At 31.8% G+C, this 18958-nt stretch overlaps 3 protein-coding genes and 1 non-coding gene across 4 annotated transcripts; all 4 read right to left on the bottom strand.

Moving 5' to 3' along the window:
• PHYBLDRAFT_68262 (hypothetical protein) lies at positions 1–1523 on the bottom strand (the record flags this gene model as incomplete). The annotated part of the gene is made up of 6 exons (XM_018441917.1): positions 1–68; positions 307–316; positions 413–499; positions 611–616; positions 1169–1380; positions 1463–1523. The coding sequence occupies 6 exons, from the start codon at positions 1521–1523 to the stop codon at positions 1–3; spliced, it is 444 nt and encodes a 147-aa protein (XP_018285931.1).
• A 1814-nt stretch (positions 1524–3337) lies between these two features.
• PHYBLDRAFT_127894 (glycoside hydrolase family 81 protein) lies at positions 3338–5777 on the bottom strand (the record flags this gene model as incomplete). Its single annotated transcript, XM_018429194.1, has 7 exons — positions 3338–3543; positions 3639–3840; positions 3913–4008; positions 4119–4322; positions 4410–4621; positions 4736–5358; positions 5434–5777. The coding sequence occupies 7 exons, from the start codon at positions 5775–5777 to the stop codon at positions 3425–3427; spliced, it is 1800 nt and encodes a 599-aa protein (XP_018285930.1). The 3' UTR covers positions 3338–3424.
• A 3717-nt stretch (positions 5778–9494) lies between these two features.
• Positions 9495–10452, bottom strand: PHYBLDRAFT_68260 (hypothetical protein; the record flags this gene model as incomplete). Its single annotated transcript, XM_018441916.1, has 4 exons — positions 9495–9695; positions 9739–9770; positions 9881–10134; positions 10277–10452. The coding sequence occupies 4 exons, from the start codon at positions 10450–10452 to the stop codon at positions 9495–9497; spliced, it is 663 nt and encodes a 220-aa protein (XP_018285929.1).
• A 2383-nt stretch (positions 10453–12835) lies between these two features.
• On the bottom strand, positions 12836–12918 carry PHYBLDRAFT_t232. Its single transcript has one exon. It is a non-coding gene; the product is annotated as a tRNA-Leu (tRNA).
• Positions 12919–18958: the final 6040 nt, after the last annotated feature.

Genomic DNA, 18958 nt, shown 5'->3' with positions numbered 1-18958 from the left:
TCATTTAGAAGCATTTAACGCAAATTTATGCTGATATAATACATGGCTTTCGGGAACCATTCGACTGTTTTAATAACGATGAGATTTTGACTCAAATAAAATCTAGATCGATGTTACTTTAATAAAGAAAAAAAAACTACATTAATAATGACTTCCTTGTTATAAATATATATATACTGACTTTTAACATGGTAAAAGAACTTCAAGATGCCAAGCCTAGTGTGAAGAATTTTATCTTTAAAAATGAATGATATAGATAGCTAAACTACGTTGAAATACCATTATAAGCCCATTATACATACATGTTTTCACTTTTCTTTAAGAAAAAATATATGTATCATTTTCTAGCTTATAATGAGAATATTAGTATTGTATCTAAATTGTCCTGTTGGCTTATCAAGTTACATTTTACTTGTTTGGAAAACTTTTTCGCTATGCAGCCAATAATCTGTCTGGTTTCACAAAATACTGATGATTCCTTGAAATGTTCAAAAAATATCTACGTCTTTTATTTATTTATTTAATTCATTTATTCTACAAGAACTCAATTGGTAACAGTGATATTTTTGGCATGCGTACAAATACTCGGGTCTTTGATAAGTTGACTTACTGTCCTCTAATATTGAAATATTTAGATACCTGGGTCACACAAACAATTGATTTCCAGATGAGATTATGAGAGAATTACTGTGGTATACTATACTGATACTATAATGTTTCTACTTGAGATCAAGGCAAATTGAGATTCTTTTTAGACCAACAGGTGTTTAATTTCAGATGAAAAATGAAAAAGAAAAGTGAAACAAACCAATGCTAGTTTTTATATTTTTTGTATAATATTTTACGTGTAGAAATGTAAATTCCTGCGGAAAGAAACCCGTGCCCTATACGGCGATATAGTTTGTAAAGAATAGGATACTCGTCTCTAAAAAATAGAGTTGGTCAATCGCGGCTATTTAAAGCCTCTTCTGTGACCTGGTATATATTTTTGAGCCATTAGCATCTCCATCCCAAATCATCCTACAACTTTGGCAAGCGAGGGCTATTATGAAAGCAACCAATACATTTGTGAAGTTGGTAAGATTACAAAATTGGAAAATCTTTAGAGCAAAGAAATAAAAGCATTGTTAACCAAGCCTTACAAATGTGTTAAGCTTACTAGGCTTACCTTGGGCACTCTGAACTTGTCAACGTCCGCCACAAGAAAATCTCCACTCATTTCCTTACTCTTCAATGCTCGGTACAAAACACCCACACCTCCTACACAATAACCTTTAAACTTTGTAGCATATTTGCCTTTCATGCCGGTACCAAAAGCAATGATAACTAAATTAAACGGATTATAATAAAAAAAAATTTGGTCGCCAACATCCTTTTCCACTAATAAAACGGTAATACAAATTATTAGTTTTCTCAATATGTATTAATGTACTATGTATGTATTACTCTCAGTTGAGCATACTTTGTTTGCCTTTATCTTTTGTCTGGTAAGCTCTTTTTCGTATTGCATTTTCAGTTGCCATCTTTACTTATGTTTATCACTACTTCGCACGTTCTTTGTACATCTTGATATAAGTGAAGGTGTAGTTTTATTCTCTCTGTCTTATATTATTCACAATACAATTGTACTCCAGCAGTTTTTGTTTGTTTTTGGAATGCTTATATAGCATCTATACCAACCTCTTTATACTCTTTCTATTTGGACTTACAACTCTAACTAGTATTTGTTATTACAAGACATTTTAAACACTAATATTATTTGTCAATATTTTTTTTCGAGAATAGTCTCAATCTCAAGTAGAGAAATGTAGTACTAATGATATGTTTAAAGACTGTATAATAGACTGTTTTATAATGTACAATTTTGTCTAAACGGCTGGTGTGAATAGACTAAAAGGTTTTAAAAAGTTCAAAATGTAAGCCTTATTTTCGGATTAAATTTTAAAACAAAATTCAGGCGATTCTAACTGGATATTATTCTTTCATTGTCACTTGGATCAAGAAGAATATCATGCTTTTGATGGAAGAGATATATTATATGGTGCAAGTCCTAGAAAGCCTCACGATAAAAGTTTTTTTCATGAGATAGAAGAGATGATACTATGAACACTAACTTTATCTATTATGCACTTGAACTAATTTTGAACTTTTTGGCTTGTCTACACCAAGTGGTAACAGAGCATTTGAATGTGCGTGTGCGTGTGCGTGTGCGTGTGCGTGTGTGTGTGTGTGTGTGTGTGTGTGTGTGTGTGTGTGTGTGTGTGTGTGTGTGTGTGTATGTGTTGCTCATTGTATCAATTGTTGGAGTTCGTTTATACAGCTTTAGAATGTCCTAAAGTAGATAAATAGTTGGCATACATTTTTCTTTATTAAATTTGCTTTTCAACCCGCGTTCACTATATTTGACCAGTTTGGTATTATGCAATACACATCTAGCCCGCCGCACCTCAGTAATATACAACAGGAAGGTTGTTTTCTGTTAAAGAATAAAAAGAAAGGAATATAGAACAAAAAGTGTCTGCAGACATTGGTCAGGACCACTTTGTCAGGTTAGGAACAAAGGATATATTTTCTGTACCAAAATAAAATAAATATGTACTTTTATTAATTACTTACATTGTTTCTTTACCGATTGTGTTGCATAGATTATTGTAATATAAAATACGCTGCCTGTAAAATCTTATATTAGTAAGGTATAGAAGAATAAAAGGGTGATTTTAAGGGTTTGAATCTGCAAGGGTAAAGATAAGAACCTTGCAAGTGATACTTTGTGCAGAAAATCATAGTTGAGCGGGAAATCAACACATTTCCCACATATTATACACACACTATACATATACATATACATATACATACATACACTGTCAAATTTCCTTTCCTTAAATAAAACAAGGGCACAATGTATATGGAATTTATATTTTAACTGACTTGCCCAAAATGCATTGGCTTTTCTTTTTTGGTATGTATCAATTGTATTGGCATTGTTTATTGGAAGCAAAAGAGTTGATATATATCCAGCTAATTTACAAGGCTGGTAAGGTATCTCCAATTATAATACATCTGATACTAATAGTCACCAGTTCTACTGTTTGGCTTGAAGCAAATTAAGCTTGTATATATCAATACTTCACTCATGGGTAAGATATTACGATATTAATTTATATAAATATGAGCATAAGGTTAGAAAATAACTAGACTACTATTAACATTTACTCAATAATAGTTTGTGAATTCAAGAATATTTCTCTCTTACTTCTCTCTGTATATATGTGGGTTAATAGACTATGGTACGGATTCAAATTATTAAAATAAAGCATATGATTATAATAATTAGAGTATTTAGAATATTTCGAACGTATATAAAGGTTATTTAGGGCATCTGTGGTATAATTAAACTGCCATGAGTAATAATTTTGCGCTTGATTTATGAGCCAAATGTAACTGCGTCTTTAAAGCTTATGTGGCGTACTCCTCTTATTGCCGGCTTATATCCACCTACTGCAGTTTCGTTCTTTGGGTTTTTGGAGTGTACTCTGGATAGAGCTAAATATAAAGATAAAGAAAAAAATTAGGTCTACAGGCTAAGAGAGAAAAAAGAGAAAGAAAAATTATGTGTATTAGCAGTTGTGTTTCCTTACGACGTCTACGGAAATCTGGCCTTGTTGCAGTTAGGTAAAGAGAATATGATCGAGTCTGTCCATCGTCAACTTCCGTAGTTCTAAGTCTTGGGTATGCATCTGAAGGATTGATGAGTGCATAGTTGAGCCATAGCACACCCGCCCATGGACTTTCTATTTGGGGTGCAACCGCCGAGAGACGTTGGTTCCACTCTTCTTCGACCTTAGACAGTTGAAAAATAAGGGAACAAATTAGTCTTACAGTTCAATACCTCCTAAAAAAACAAAAACTTACAAACGCAGGGATACGAATATCATCTGCCAGAGCTGGTGTCATTGGAAGCTGCTGAATACCATGAATAAACTCAAGATATCTTCCGAAGTAGGTGGTCTACAAAAGTACATTGTTTGATTGATTAATTGATCAATTGAGTGATTAGCTGGTTGGTTATTACTTGCTTAAACCCCCTTCAATATATATATATATTAAAGTATTCTTACATAATCAGTCTTTTGTTCAAAGAAGATTCCAACTAGCTTGTTTTTTATCATTTCTGCTGGTCGGTTTCTGTTATTGTCCAAAAGCCAGAAATACTCGTATGTTGTACGCTTGGTTATGGCTAGCTGTAAAGCTGCAAGGTGGATCATTGCCGAATTTTTGGTTGCCAGTCCCCACAGCTTTGTACCCCAATAAAAGTTCACAGACTATAATGTATATAACAGAAGATGATTCGATAGAAAGTCAATAAACCCAAATCTCTGATTAAAGTATGATATAAAAATAAATATTACCTCAGGTACAGATTCTTGATCACGGCCATCAAGAGCACCATTATTCTTTATACCTCCTGCCCAGCTGTGTCCCGCAAACCAATCCCAATTGCGGAAAGGAGCAAAGTATGGGTCATCTTCTACTGGGCAATTTACATCCCGAATCAATGTCTCTGTCCACCTTACAAGCTCTGGAGCTCGCCACTTTGGATCAAGATGGTGTATAATGGCAGCTAATTTGAGCATATGAAATATTAAATATAATGTTTATTTGTACATATGTATATATGTATATGTCCACACCGTTATTTTCTTTTATTTTTTGGGTTACACGGATATTCCAGTACCTGTTACAACCAGATACCCTTGATGATAGTGGTGGTCATTGTAGTAAGTGTGGCCAAACTCTGCATCAGGGTTACCAGTACCGCCCATTATTCGAGGTAGCCCGTCTTTGGCAACAATTCCCTTGTATACAACATCGTATTTGTACGGATCTTCTTGTTTGTTTTCAAGATATGGAGTGAATGCAGCCTTGATCTTCTCCAAAGAGATTTTGGCAAGCTCTGGATTGTGCAAAAATGTCTCTTTGGGCTTATTCAATATCAGTGCTAGCATAGCAAACTTTTGTAGCCCTTTTCCAGAAAAATAGTTGTCTCCTTTCTGGGTTTCCGCAGCATAATTTGAATGGATGTCAAGCTCTATTGTGCGCATAATCTCGTTGCGGGTCGAAGCCTCTGGTATAGGATTCAGCGGAAGCCAAGTAACGTTGCTGAGATGGTTTTCATTGAGGGTCCATACATCTCCAAGTACGGCGGTCATCATTCCCTTGGTGGAAGATTCAAGATGCATTCCGGTTTTTTGGATATCTCCAGCAAATGAGTTTATGTGATGAGGGTACGCATATGTGAGCAGAGTTCTTTGGGGATTTCCAACAACTTTCCATTTAATACTATATGTTGCTGATGAACTGTGTGTAATATAAGTTAGCTACTATCTTCTCTTTCTTTCTTTTTCTATTATGCAATGTGTAGCTTATATTTACCCATCACTACTGGCTACTAGCTCTCCGCCTGTGGCCCACACATCATGCTGATTATCTAACAGTGTTTCGTGCTCTGGGGAAGGTAACTTGGCAATACGAATGATACCACTGTATGGCTCGGACGCAATAAGGTTATTCATTCCGACCTTTTGAAGTGTCAAAGGCTTCTCGCCGAGAACGTATATCAAGTATGTGCTAGTCGGATTGTCATTGAACATAATTTTAAATTTTCTACCAGAGTACATATCTGCGCCTGGTGTGCTTTCAGAATGAACTGAAATAATAGCATGTTGTGTGTAGAATTGTGGAGTTAGGCCAACATAATTTCCTGTAACGTATGCCATCCCACGGGATAACGGGAACGTGATGTGCTGCTCCGAATTTTCTGGTGTTGATAATTGCAGCGAGGTGCCAAAATGATCCCAATAGTTTACCAAAAGCTTAGGTCTGGAATTGGTCCACTCTTTAGCTGTGAATCTAAAGTCAACAACGACTCCGTTTACAACATAGCCTGCTTGTGTTTCTGGAACATTGTTCATTTGTGGGTAGGTACCATAGTACTATCGTACCGATTTTTTTTTCAGAATATGATGTTCCAGTTTCTATCAAGACATCCCATACCCGACAACTAACCTTTACGGATGGTTGAGAAATGGAAAGACCTCGAGTGCCACCAAAGTCGTCAAGAATCCGAATTATATATGGGTCAGGTGTGGTTGGAGCAAGATCGTTGAGACTGGGGTAAAATAGGTTGCTGATCCAAGAATTTGTTGGAACAACTCTGTGGTATCTAGGGTCGGCAAAAATTGGAGGCCTTGGGTGTGCAATGCGATCAAAAGACTTTGGCGGCTGCTCGTATGGAGCTCGAATAGTAGTCGCCCGTAAGATATTATGAAAATCGGTATTTACGAAAAAGTCATCTGTGGTATTCATATAACCAAGCGTGTTGCTACTGTGCATTACTGCTCCATTGGTCACTCCGAGAAGTGCTAGCCCTACAAAGACAGATTTTATGTCTTTGATTCTCATCAAAAGAGATAATATAAATAACTTAAAAAAAAGAAAAAAGAAAAAAAAAAGAAACTCTTTAAAAGAGTTGGAAATATATAATTGAAATCGAGAATAGTAAAAGAATATTGAATACTTTGTTTGATGTTTTTATTGCATTCTTTGATCACTCTTTATATTTAAAGGCTTCGTGTACAATTATTTTTTCTTCTTCTTTCTTTAGCGTGTGTTTTAATAGGTAGAGCCAAGAGACATCTGTATATTGAGACATATAAATACAAGTCTACTATCAACATACCACTGCAATTTTGAGTATAGTAGATCAAAATGACGGCCACATTCTTTGCGACCAAAAAAAAAAAGATATATGTAACCACCCACATACATCAACTTTCGTTGACCGCGTGCGTACTGTATTGTTAGAACATTTACAATAGGTTGAGCCACAAATTCAAACGCACACACTTACACTCATATATGTAAATATTCTCTACTAGAGCGTATTAGACCTCAATTGAGGATGCGCTAACTATTGCACTAGATAGGGATCCTCTGACATGAGTATTTATGTACTGTATACAGCAAATATATATTATTCTTTTATAAGAATAATTGTATGAATATATACAAGGCACAAGATTTATGAGTAAATATATCGATTCATACTATACTTTTAATTGATATGTACAAACCAACATCATTTCTTATATATAAGTATCTCGATATAATGCAAACTTATATTCTAATTACAGTATTTTAGAAATGTCCAGCGTAAATACTAAATTATAGCATGTATAAGCATACTTCATTTCATTCAAGACCCTTCTTGAAGATTGCTATGTGACTTTTTATAGCTTTCTTGCGCTTTAAACATTGAATTATATGATTTTACTTACTGTAATATTTTTACTTTTATAATTCTGTTAGTCTGCGATTCTGCAACTTTGCAATTCTGCAATTCCGCTTTAAAATATTCTGTGAGACGGCTTTATTGATATACCCAAATTATGGCTTAAGACCCTTATTAGATCCATTATCACTACAGAAAGAGAATATAGGTGACCACAGGGAGTTACCCGAGGGAGTTCTTTTTTGCCCTTTATCATTTCCTACCTCTTGTCTGTTATAAATAGCACTGTATCTACACTCTTTTGCGGATGTAAGGTTTCATTCACATATCGATATTTATATATTCTACATTTTATAATTACATCTTTATTGAATAATGCGTAAGATTCTTTTATAGCAAGTTTCATTTAATTTGAAGTATTGTATGTATATATATATATCTTTGTTTATAATGGGGGAGAATATATGCTATAATGAATGTATGAGAACTCGGGTGTTGCTAGGCCAGGATGTCACTGAGACACCTCTTCCCAACAAAGCACCCAACTTAAGCATAAAAAAACTTGGTATATTATTTTAGATCTTAAAACCCAACAACTAAATAAACAATATTACTCATCTTTTCTTTTTATTTGTGTTCTTCTTTTCATCTTTTAGTTAAATATGTGACAATATAAATTGTTTGGAAAATGTAGATCCGTTTACCTTTAAATCATCGTTTGTGGAATCGAGATCTTGCCATTTCATTGAACCTCAGCCGTATAGTTAACCAATTGAGACACAATGGTACTACTCTTCATAAATTCATGTGTGTTATTTAAATGGAAAGAACTATAAGACCACCAGGTTCCAAAAGAATATAAATGTCCAGCATGTTTATTGGCAGAGAGACACCCAAGATACCCATTCTTGGTAAGCTGTACCATTCTTTGAATATTTTTAGTGAATTATTATGTTATCATTATTGTTGTACTGTATCGGGAAATCCGGAAATCCGGAAAAGGGTGTTTTGTATTAATTGTAAAGCACTGTTGGTGTAAACGTTGGATATTTAAAAGGCAATTGTTGGTTAATGTATAATTGAAAAGAAAACGTATAAAAGATAGAAAGAGCAAAGAAAGGTGACAAACTTAAGATTGGATAATTTAAGCATTGGTTGGAAAATAAAGTATCAGGATTAGACAATTTAATCCTTGTAGCATCAAATGGTTAAGTTACTTGTAACCATTTTATGCCTAATCAAAATTAAACCTTAAAACACACCTTAAAGCCAGGAAATCTTATAAAAATATCTTACTAGAATCGCCCTTGACGGTATCTTTAGTGCTATTTGCTTATATGATATCTTTAATGACCAGGTCTAAATTTAGGGCACAAGCGGTTATTAATCGAATATAAAGGATTTTTCAGGGCACCCCATTTTTCCCTGGAGGATTAGAGAAAAACACCTGGCCCCAGGCAGGTACTGTGTTTTCACTAATTCAATATGTAAAAATATATCTACCGATTTGTGAATTTTTTGTATTGTTTATTAGAAGTAACGTTATAAATGTGGAGATATCTAGTGAACCAATGTGTGGATAGTTGGTGTGGATAGACTGAAATATAAAAAAGGGAGGGCAAAAAATGGGTAAAACGAGTTCATCCTAAAATTGGCCAGACTAATTTATGACTGAGCGCACCTTTCTTTTTAAAAAAAAAGTTTAAAATTATCAGGTACATATTAGGTAGAAGTGTGCTTATAATGCCGTGCCTGTCATTAAGTAAGAATATTTTATTGTGAGTTTTTCTATATCTTGCACCTTACAGCACATCGTTTTTATAAAAAAAAATGCTCTTCTCCTCAATCCTAGTAGTAATTGAAGAAGTTAGCCAATAAGAGTCGTTTAAAGAATTGCTATTTTTTACCCTTTTTTGAAATTTTAGTCTGTCCAAACGAGCTTTTTTTTTCGTTTGATAATTCTTAATGTACTTTTTACTTTTCGAAATATCTATAATATTTATTATCAAGTCGAATGACTTGATCTTTTGGTATTAATCATTAAATTGCGGAATTTATTGAAAGTTATTAACAAAACGCTGCGAGATATTATGAAGAGTATTTCTATTAGTCTCGCTAATTATAGTTCTATGATATATGGTTTCCTGAAATGCACTTCTCTTGACTGGACTTTATATGACTGATTAGACCTTTTTAATACGATTCAGCTTAGGGAAGTAGGAAGCAAATATATAGCTCTATAGCCTCTTGTTACGATCAACTTCACGATATCCTCTAAGATATGGGTGGGTGCATTTCCTATAGCTACATAAAATTTACTCAATTTAGGGAATTTTTCTATTTTATCTGAATTTTTAGAAATAAACTTCATAAAATGGCCAGTAACAGTTCCCTTGGCGTTTCTCTTTAATATGAGTTTCCATATTTCTGTTCCTATCAGCCTTTACTTTCTTGGGGTTTGAAGGCTTTCTAATCTCAGCTGAAATAATATCATGGGCTGTTATAGCTCCCAATATGGTATACGTGAGGTGCGAATAATAAATGTTTCAACAACTGCTGATGTACCTCAAATTGAGCCAGGATTATGACATCTCATGTTGATATTGAAATCAGTTTCATCTGCAAGAACCCAGCTGGTCAGATAGCTCATTTCAGTATATTCAACCAATTTTTTAACCCATTGATAGCGGTTTTCGAGATCCCTGCCGCTATTTCTTGTCAGAGATTGCAAGTTTGTTCTCTTGAAATTCAAAGTACACTCGTATAGGATGAAGTTTCTAGTAGACGTTTCTTTTAAGCGAAAGTTCTCGAATGTTTTCGTCAAACTCTCTACTGCACTGAGCCTTGTTGTTTAGGGGTACTTAAATCGAAAATAATAATAATATATAAGGTGATTCTTATGCTCTTTTTGAAGTTGGAAACTTTCTATTTTACTGATTTATCTGCTTTTCGTTAATATTCCAACTGGAAGTTTTCTTGAGTTACTTGACCCAATTTTGAGTGGTACGTGGTTCAATCTGAGCTTTGTGGGTAAAAGGGGTAGTCTTCCACAGTCTTATCCTGCCAAAGGAATAAGAACTTACTTTTTGCTTGCCAGAGTAAACATGGTACTTTCTACCAGTCAATAGATCTATAGCTAGTTCTTCAGCCACGTCTTCCATTTTTACACAAAGTGTCTCATTAGATTCAGTGGGAAAGCGATTTGAGAAGTATGATATTCGGACAGAGTTGACAGAGTACCAATATTGCAAGGGTCGACTCCCTCCTCAAAATCTATTTTTTCAAAGCCTTACTCGTATAAGATGGTACCATATCCACATTCGTAAAAAAGTTACAATCCATTTAAATTTAAGAAAAAATTAAAGCGAACATTAATGATAAAAAACGATTTTGGTAATATTTAGTTTGATGTTAAAATTTTCTTTATATATTCTTTGTTTTATTATATGGCGGATATATCTGTGTGGATACAGAAAGCAGAGGTTAAAAGAAGTGAAGTATTGACTAAGAAAAATCTACATTAAGTTAAAATTATAGGTTTCTGTCTGCTCAATTCTGATATATTCTACTACCACTGCTCTCATTCAAAACCTTTGGTTCTTGATCAGCCATGTTATCCTCTCCAGAGATCTGTTTAACCAATTATGCTCTCAATTGTCTCCCTATACCCTTTAAACAACCTGGTACGTGATGCTATTGGTGGTAATTTATGCTTTCCTTACTACGTGCAATTGGTCAAACCAGATCATCCTAAAAACTTCCGGAAGAAAAGACTTATGATCAAATTCTCCTTGACCTTATAGAAACAAATATGGGCAAAGAAACAAATATGTATTCTTCAAACCGTAGAACCTCCGAGAAAACCTGTTTCTGGAATCCACTTTCCTTGCTTATTTCGGAATTTCCATTATCCCTTGTCCCTTGTCAATATGAACAAGCAGTGCTCTCCCGAAACTGCACCTAATATGACCTGTTTTTTTTCTGCCACTGTTGCATATTCTGGATACATAAACGGGACATCCGGACATATAAAGAGGATTTCTCTTTGGAGCTCATATCCTTGCTTAAATACGTTCCTCAGTTTTGGGGTAGTCAACACTTAGTTACTTATTCTCGACTTGAAAGTGCCGTATTTCTTATTTTCTTTAAATATTTATATATTTATTTCTCCAGTATTACCATCCGCTATGCTTATATCTTAATTTAATGTTCTTTCTAAAAAAAACCTTTCCTCCAATAGGGGTCTTTTCCGAGCTCTTATATATATATGGCTGATTATTCTCTACTGTGGTGGGCCAAATACTTATTATTCTTTTTTGTATGTTTTTTCTTTCCTATTATATTTAGGAAGATTGTATTTTATTGTGCGCTATTAGTTCGAGGTTCTCGTTAGGTTGCCTGAACTCCTAAGTGCGCTAGGCTTTTGCACACCCACAATGAAATGTTTTTCCCTGTCTGTATCCAAATCTGGATCTGCAGAGAGAATAAAACACCCTGCTGTAAGTTCATTGTACTTTATAATTTTTACTTATAGTCGAAATTCTTAGTTATATTCGAATAAATCAAATGGACATTTAATAAATTGCTGTTATTTTTTGCTGCTCTCTTTCATAAGCACATGTTTGTCCTTTCAATTATTATATTTAAGATGTTCAAGGTATTCATATACACGATTATTAGATTATTTTTGGAAATAAAACGCAAAAAATATGATAATGTTTTGAGCAATGGTATATTCTTTTGTTGGGATACTTGTTTCTCTGTATGTTACCTTTGCTCTGTCACTTTATGTTTCCATTTTGAAACAATTCTATTAGCCATGCTCTATACCCAATAGTTAATTCAATAACTAATAGAAAAAAAACTTTTGTTGGGATTGACGGCGTTTTTGTGCTCTTTTTCTTAACAGGCATTTTTTTAAGAAATAACACGCAAAGACTGTAAATGAAGAGGACATCATATTAATTCTTTTTAGTAATTTATTGATTTGCTGTTACGCTCTGCACACAGCTTTTAAAATGCCATCAAAGTGGATTTGACTGAATGCAGAAGAGAGAAAAAGGATAACGGATATAATAAGATATATATATGTAAGATTAGTGGAAATAGAAAAAGAGAAGAAATAGATATAGAAGAGAAACGGTTAACTTAGTGCTGCTTTATGTTTTTTATTTTGATGGAGGTTTTTGTGTCATTACTCCAAAAAAAGTTGTTCATCGGAAAAAAATTTCTAGTGATTCGTAAATATAGTATCAAAACAAAAGAAGTATACGTATGGTCAAAAGGTTAAACCCACTGGGGATCCAGGAGTATACGTAAAATCAAAGAGAGGATAAAAGATACTTTTTATTGATATGAATTGAATTGTCTTATATAGTTCTCTAAACTAATACTGCGCATTATACGCAGTAGTTATTATATTATATTTAAATAAAATGAGAGTCATTATACTACAGTTAACCATCTTCAGATTTTACGGATTCATCAAAATAATGTCCGACAAGTTGACATTAAGAAAAAAAAAGCGACACGAGTCAAGAAAAATGGTAACTGTGAGATTCGAACTCACGCCTCTTGCGAGACCGCAACTTGAGTGCGGCGCCTTAGACCAACTCGGCCAAGTTACCTGTTACGTAAATGTCGGATTGTAGTAATATAACAAACCCAATAATTGTATAATATAAAAACAGGGAAAGAAATATACTTAAATAAGTATAATTAAATAAACAAAATAATATAGTAGATAAAGAAATTATTTTATTATGAGCAGATTGTTATTGATATTTATATTATACTTCTGGATAAACTGTGTCAGAGCTATTTGGAGCTAATTTAGCTAGAATTTCTAAAGTTCTGGTGTAAAAGAAAAAAATATAGTTAAGAGCTAAAGAAGTATAATTTATGACTTGATATTATAATTATAATATTAATACTAGTTAAGTAGTAAATACACTCTAATAACCAAATATAGTAAAGGAAGAAAACTTTAAAAACTAAGATGTAATAATAAGAACAGATTATACTTTCTTTTAAAAAGAGATACTTTTTATTTATGAATAAATGTTGTAAATGAGTATTGACTACTGCTGTAATTGAGAATAAGTCTGAAGGAAATAATATAAGACCTCAACTATTCCAGTCAAAAGTGTTCACCAATTATTTTATTATTTAATATATAGGTTTATCCTACACAATAGTGATTATATTTTATATGATGATATCATTATTGTTGTAAATGAGTATTGACTACTGCTGTAATTGAGAATAAGTCTGAAGGAAATAATATAAGGCCTCCGCTATTTCAGTCAAAGGTGTTTACCAATTACTTTATTATTTAACACACAGGTTTAGCATGCATGATAGTGATTATATTTCATATGATTATATCACCATAATATGAGATACATCAGTAGATTATCATAAGCATAATTATAACTCATAAATACATTTACTTTCGATGTTAATACTTCATTAGGACTACACACATTTATATAATTAATCATACATTAATTATTCCAAGATCACGTTGCTCTGATTAAGGCTCATATAGGATTGATTACCTGACCCCAGTCATATAATTTTCCCGATCCAAAATAATATAAATAGCAGTAGTAGTTCAGTGTAGGAACCTGGTCAAACTTTGATAAAAAATCCTTTCTCAATAAACAAAACCTACACAAGTTCTCACAAATCTTCATTCCTAATCTCAAATCTTCAATTCTTCCTCTTAAAAACTTCTTCAACTTCAACCACCACAACAATTATAATATAGAATACAGTTGTGGAATAGAAAATTTGGTCGTTTTATATTTCTGCTATTTATTTCATAATATACTCTTACACTTTACTTTACTTAATCTGCTAAATTCAATAAAATCTTTTTAATATAATGCCTAAACAACAAAGCAGTAAATCTCACAAGCCATTTGAAAGACTTTCAGAAGTTGAAAAAGGAATCTTAATTGGATTTCATAAAGATGTCATGAAGATTTCTGATATTGCAAGGAAAAAGGGAATACCAAGAACTACTGTCACGCATATTATAAAAAAATACAATGAAACTGGATCTGATACTAATAAGAAGCCAACAGGAAGACCTTCTAAATTAACTGCTAGAGATAAAAGACATCTCTTCTTGGATGTCAAACAGGATTGCCATCAAAACTTGGTTGAGATGGCAGACTTGATTAAGGAAAAGACTAGAAAAAAAGTCAGTACAAAAACTATCAGCCGAATGTTGCATAAGATGAATCTAGCCTACCGTGTAACCAAATCAAAGCCTCTTCTAACTAAGGAGCACATTGCCAAACGTTGTACTTGGTATAGAAAAATAAAATGTTGGAAAAACAGTGAGATACTGTCATTTGGACAGACGAAGCAACCTTTAATATTTTCAAGAAAAATGGTCATAGTCATGTATGGCATGAACTAGGAGAGAAATATCATCCAGACTTCTTGACTTCAAAGGTTTCAGGAAATGAAGGTTCTGTATTGCTTTGGGGATATATTTGGTCTGGAGGAGTTGGACTACTGGTTATGCTTAAGGGTAACATGAATGCCCCATTGTACAATGAAGTTCTGGAGAAGGAATTCATGCTCTTCTACTAAAGTCTTCCTAATGTAGAAAAGGGAGACTATTTTTATCAAGAAGATAACACGAGTTATCATAAGACTACCTTAGCAGAAAGGTTCAAGAAAGACTTTGGATTGAAGATTTTGGAGTGGCCTCCTAACAGTCCAGACTTGAGTCTAATTGAAAATATCTGGGGGCTTCTTGATAACAAAATCCACGCAAGACGACCTCAGCCTACCACATTGCAACAATTGGAAAATGCTTTGCAAGAAACGTGGAAAGCAATTAGCATAGAGACTTGTATGACGTTTTGCTTTAATATGCAAAATCATCTATCTGAACTTAAGATGTGTAAATTTAGACCAATCTCTTATTAAAGCCTTTTCAATTTTTTTTTCAATTTATCTATCACACCTTATACAGTTATCTGTGAGAGTACCAGAGATTTATAGAACTTTACTATCTTTTATCATAAATTTACAGCTACAATATAAGTTGAAGAGCCTTGGCAGGGGTTAAAAATGACCAAATATTTTGTCAGAAGTCTGTACATCAATGAATTATTATAAACATAATTATAACTTTTAAACACATTTACTTTCTATCTTAATACTTCATTGGAACTACACATATTTATATAATTAATTATACATTAATTATCCCAATATCACATTGCTCTAATTAAGGCTCAGATAGGATCGATTACCTGATCCCAGTCATATAATTTTCCTGATCCAAAATAATATAAATAGCAGTAGTAGTTCAGTATAGAAACGTGGCCAGATTTTGATACCAAATCTTTTCTCAATAAACAAATCCTACATAAGTTCTCACAAATCTTTGTCCCTCACTTTCAAACCTTGAATTCTTCTTAACTAAGGTATTCGGGATTGTTTATGGGTTAGTATCTCAATAATGGAAAAAGTAGATACTGTGAGAGTGTTATTTATTAAAAAGACAAAATAATATTGTTTATATCTGCTACTATTCAAATCCCTGTAATTCAAATCCCTGTTGTGTAATAGTTGGTTTATACTGTGTGAGTGTGTAGTATACGTGTGCCTGGTGTGTAACAGTTCCGGAGATTGTTAACTTGCCAGGTTCATTAGCAAGAAGGAACCAGTGTTTGGTTGTGGGGTCTGTTCTTCACTCAATTGTGGTGTGTATACCACATTAACAACTTCTTAAAATCTTCCAACCACTACAACAATGTCTCTATTTCCAAATTTATTATTTTTTTATTATTTTATACTTGACATACTACATAAAAGTTTATAATATAAGATATATAATAATACTTTGCAACTATATATAAATTGTTTCTATTAAAGAATAAAAAGTTCTTTTTTATATAAATATATAATTTACTATATCAGTTATATTTTAATTTCTTAAAGATATATCTGTTTACTATATTTAACTATTAAAGAGTTGTTACTACTACATTTATAATTTAATCTTATAGCAGTATTATAATACTATCTCAGTATTTACTAAGTTGTCATTTATATAGTACTTACTATAAATAATTATTAGTCTATGTGGTATATATATTATAATTGAGTAAAATACAATTTTTATAATCTAGATCAGATACTACAGTTGCTAAGAAATCTAGCAGAATCACATCTCAGAAACTTAACACATCTCAGACACTTGTATACTTTATACCACTTCAGTGATAATCAACCATTAACTAATGAAAATATTAAATTAGGGAATCAAATGTCTATATAAGCAGCTATGATCTTTTTTTTTTAAATAAACAACACTCTTACAGTATCTATTGTTTTATTTTAAAATTTTATTCATATAACTCAGCCATAATAATAGAAATATATTCTTAAATGTAATAAATCTAATAAGAGAGTGTTTGAATCACTACAGCTATATTAATTTCTAGTATATTAGTATAAAAATTGCTATATAAATCTGTATTCGATATATCAATAATATTAAATACTATTTTAATTTTTCATATTAATTTTACAAGATTTTTGTTATTAAAATTATTTGGGAGCCAAATAGAAGTGATATGCTATAATATACATATTAGATCTTATTAATATTATTAAATGCAAACATATATATAAAAGAAAATAAATAAATAAATATTATAATATAATCTAGTATATATTATATCTGAGATTATCTTTGTACAAATTGAGTCTATTCTGTTTTTTTTGTTTAGAAATCACCTGCTAACTATTATAATATATTTCATCAATAAATATAACTTTTGGTAGTATATTTTTAACAAAAGATTTACTAAGTAAGTTTGGGTAAAGTGTTAGAAAAAATAATAATATCTGTATTTATTGATTCAAAAACTCAAGTTGTTTGTATAATCTATTACTTACATTATTGATCTATATAATCAAAGCCTTATTCTTTTTCTAAGTATATATTATCTTAATCAATAGCCAAATAATTACTATATATTACTTATTTTAATCATAAGACAGATACAAATATGGTATAACTGTTGAAACTAAAGTAAAAGTTTAATCCATATATTTAATTCTCTTGTTAATGAGTTAATACTTTGCTTCATCTGAAAAAAACAGAATTCATTATTCTGCTATCAAGTATTATAATATTTTATAATTAACTGTAAGTATATATGTCTATATAAATAGACTATTGATTGTTATAGGAAATCAATCAGAAAAATTGCTAAAAAAAAAGAGAAAATCTATCAGCTATACCATGCAGTATTTGGATGACACTCTTTCTATCTCTCTATCTTCAAAAACTTTTTTAAAACTATACTCTTTGCAATTCTTATATAGAAATAAGTTTAGATAATCAATAAAATAATATAAAATTAGAATAATATAAGCTATAAAGATTTAGCGTTTACTGACAATGAGATAAATCAATTTATTTGTCTGTTTATATAAATGCATAGAATTCTAATAACAATAGAAGAAATACATATTTTGAAAAGAAATAATACTGTAGCATGTCTCTTAGACCTCTGTTAGTAGCAGCTTAATATTTTGCTGTAGATGATAAAAAAAGTTTACACTGTTTCTTCAAAGTAACTCAAAAATTTTGTACTTAATATAATAAAAAGATTATTATTATTTTAGAGAAAGAGAAAAACTTTTTCTACAAGCACCTACAGTAGTTACATTTCAATTTAATTACTACATACATTCATACATAGAAATATTTACAAAATAAATATTATTTTTATACAGAACTCATTACCTAAAGTTACCAAGTCACTCTAAAAAATTTATTGAACAATTATCAAATTTTAAATAATTGACCAGGTTTTCATTATCAACAAAATACATCCCATTTCCCTTCAAGATTTTATATCAGTGTCTACTTAATTTTTTTTCCAATTTTTACAGAAGAAGTACATAAAACTGCTCAAGCTTATAGAGTCAGTACCTTAAAAATACATATCAGTGATCAGATTGAAAAATACATCTTATTATTATAGTTACTAGTGAGATTATTCTGAAACTTTAAAGTTCTCATCTCACACAATAACCACTACTAAATATCCTCTATTAGTATTACATTAGTTTCAGTTCGAATAACATGGATGAATATACCAAGAATTGTATTACCGTGCTGCAATTGGTTAAATGTATGTTAGAAACCAAAAACAGCAGCCATATTTATATTCCACAAATGTTGCTAAAAGATATAGTTAAAGTCATGTCTTCAAAGTATTTTGTGGTAGTATATATTAAATACTTTATGAGAACATCAAATATTAAACAATGAAGCCCGACTATAATATCGCCTTAGAAGATTATGGTATGTTAGATGTTGCATTTAAAAGAAGTGATATACTCAAAATTTTGGGTACTTGCCTATACTTTTCAAGAGATGGTTCGGAGGACTAAGGGTGGTGTTTATCCATATCAAACCAATCAATCCAATAAATACTGAATCCGTGTTTTTGCAAAGTAATATTATAACTCATATATCATTTATTGTCTTACGGTACTTGCTGTGAGATCCAGGCATGTTTACCACAGCCAAGACACTGTATAAATCAAGGTTGAGGTAAATATTAATTATTCAATAATCGACAAAGGCGCAAGGGCTAAAAAATCTTCTGTGTTGCT

Source organism: Phycomyces blakesleeanus, assembly GCF_001638985.1.
Source record: "Phycomyces blakesleeanus NRRL 1555(-) unplaced genomic scaffold PHYBLscaffold_27, whole genome shotgun sequence".
Classification (NCBI taxonomy): domain Eukaryota; kingdom Fungi; phylum Mucoromycota; class Mucoromycetes; order Mucorales; family Phycomycetaceae; genus Phycomyces; species Phycomyces blakesleeanus.
The sequence above is the reverse complement of the archived record's forward strand: the minus strand, read 5'-3'. Positions and strand labels throughout refer to the sequence as shown.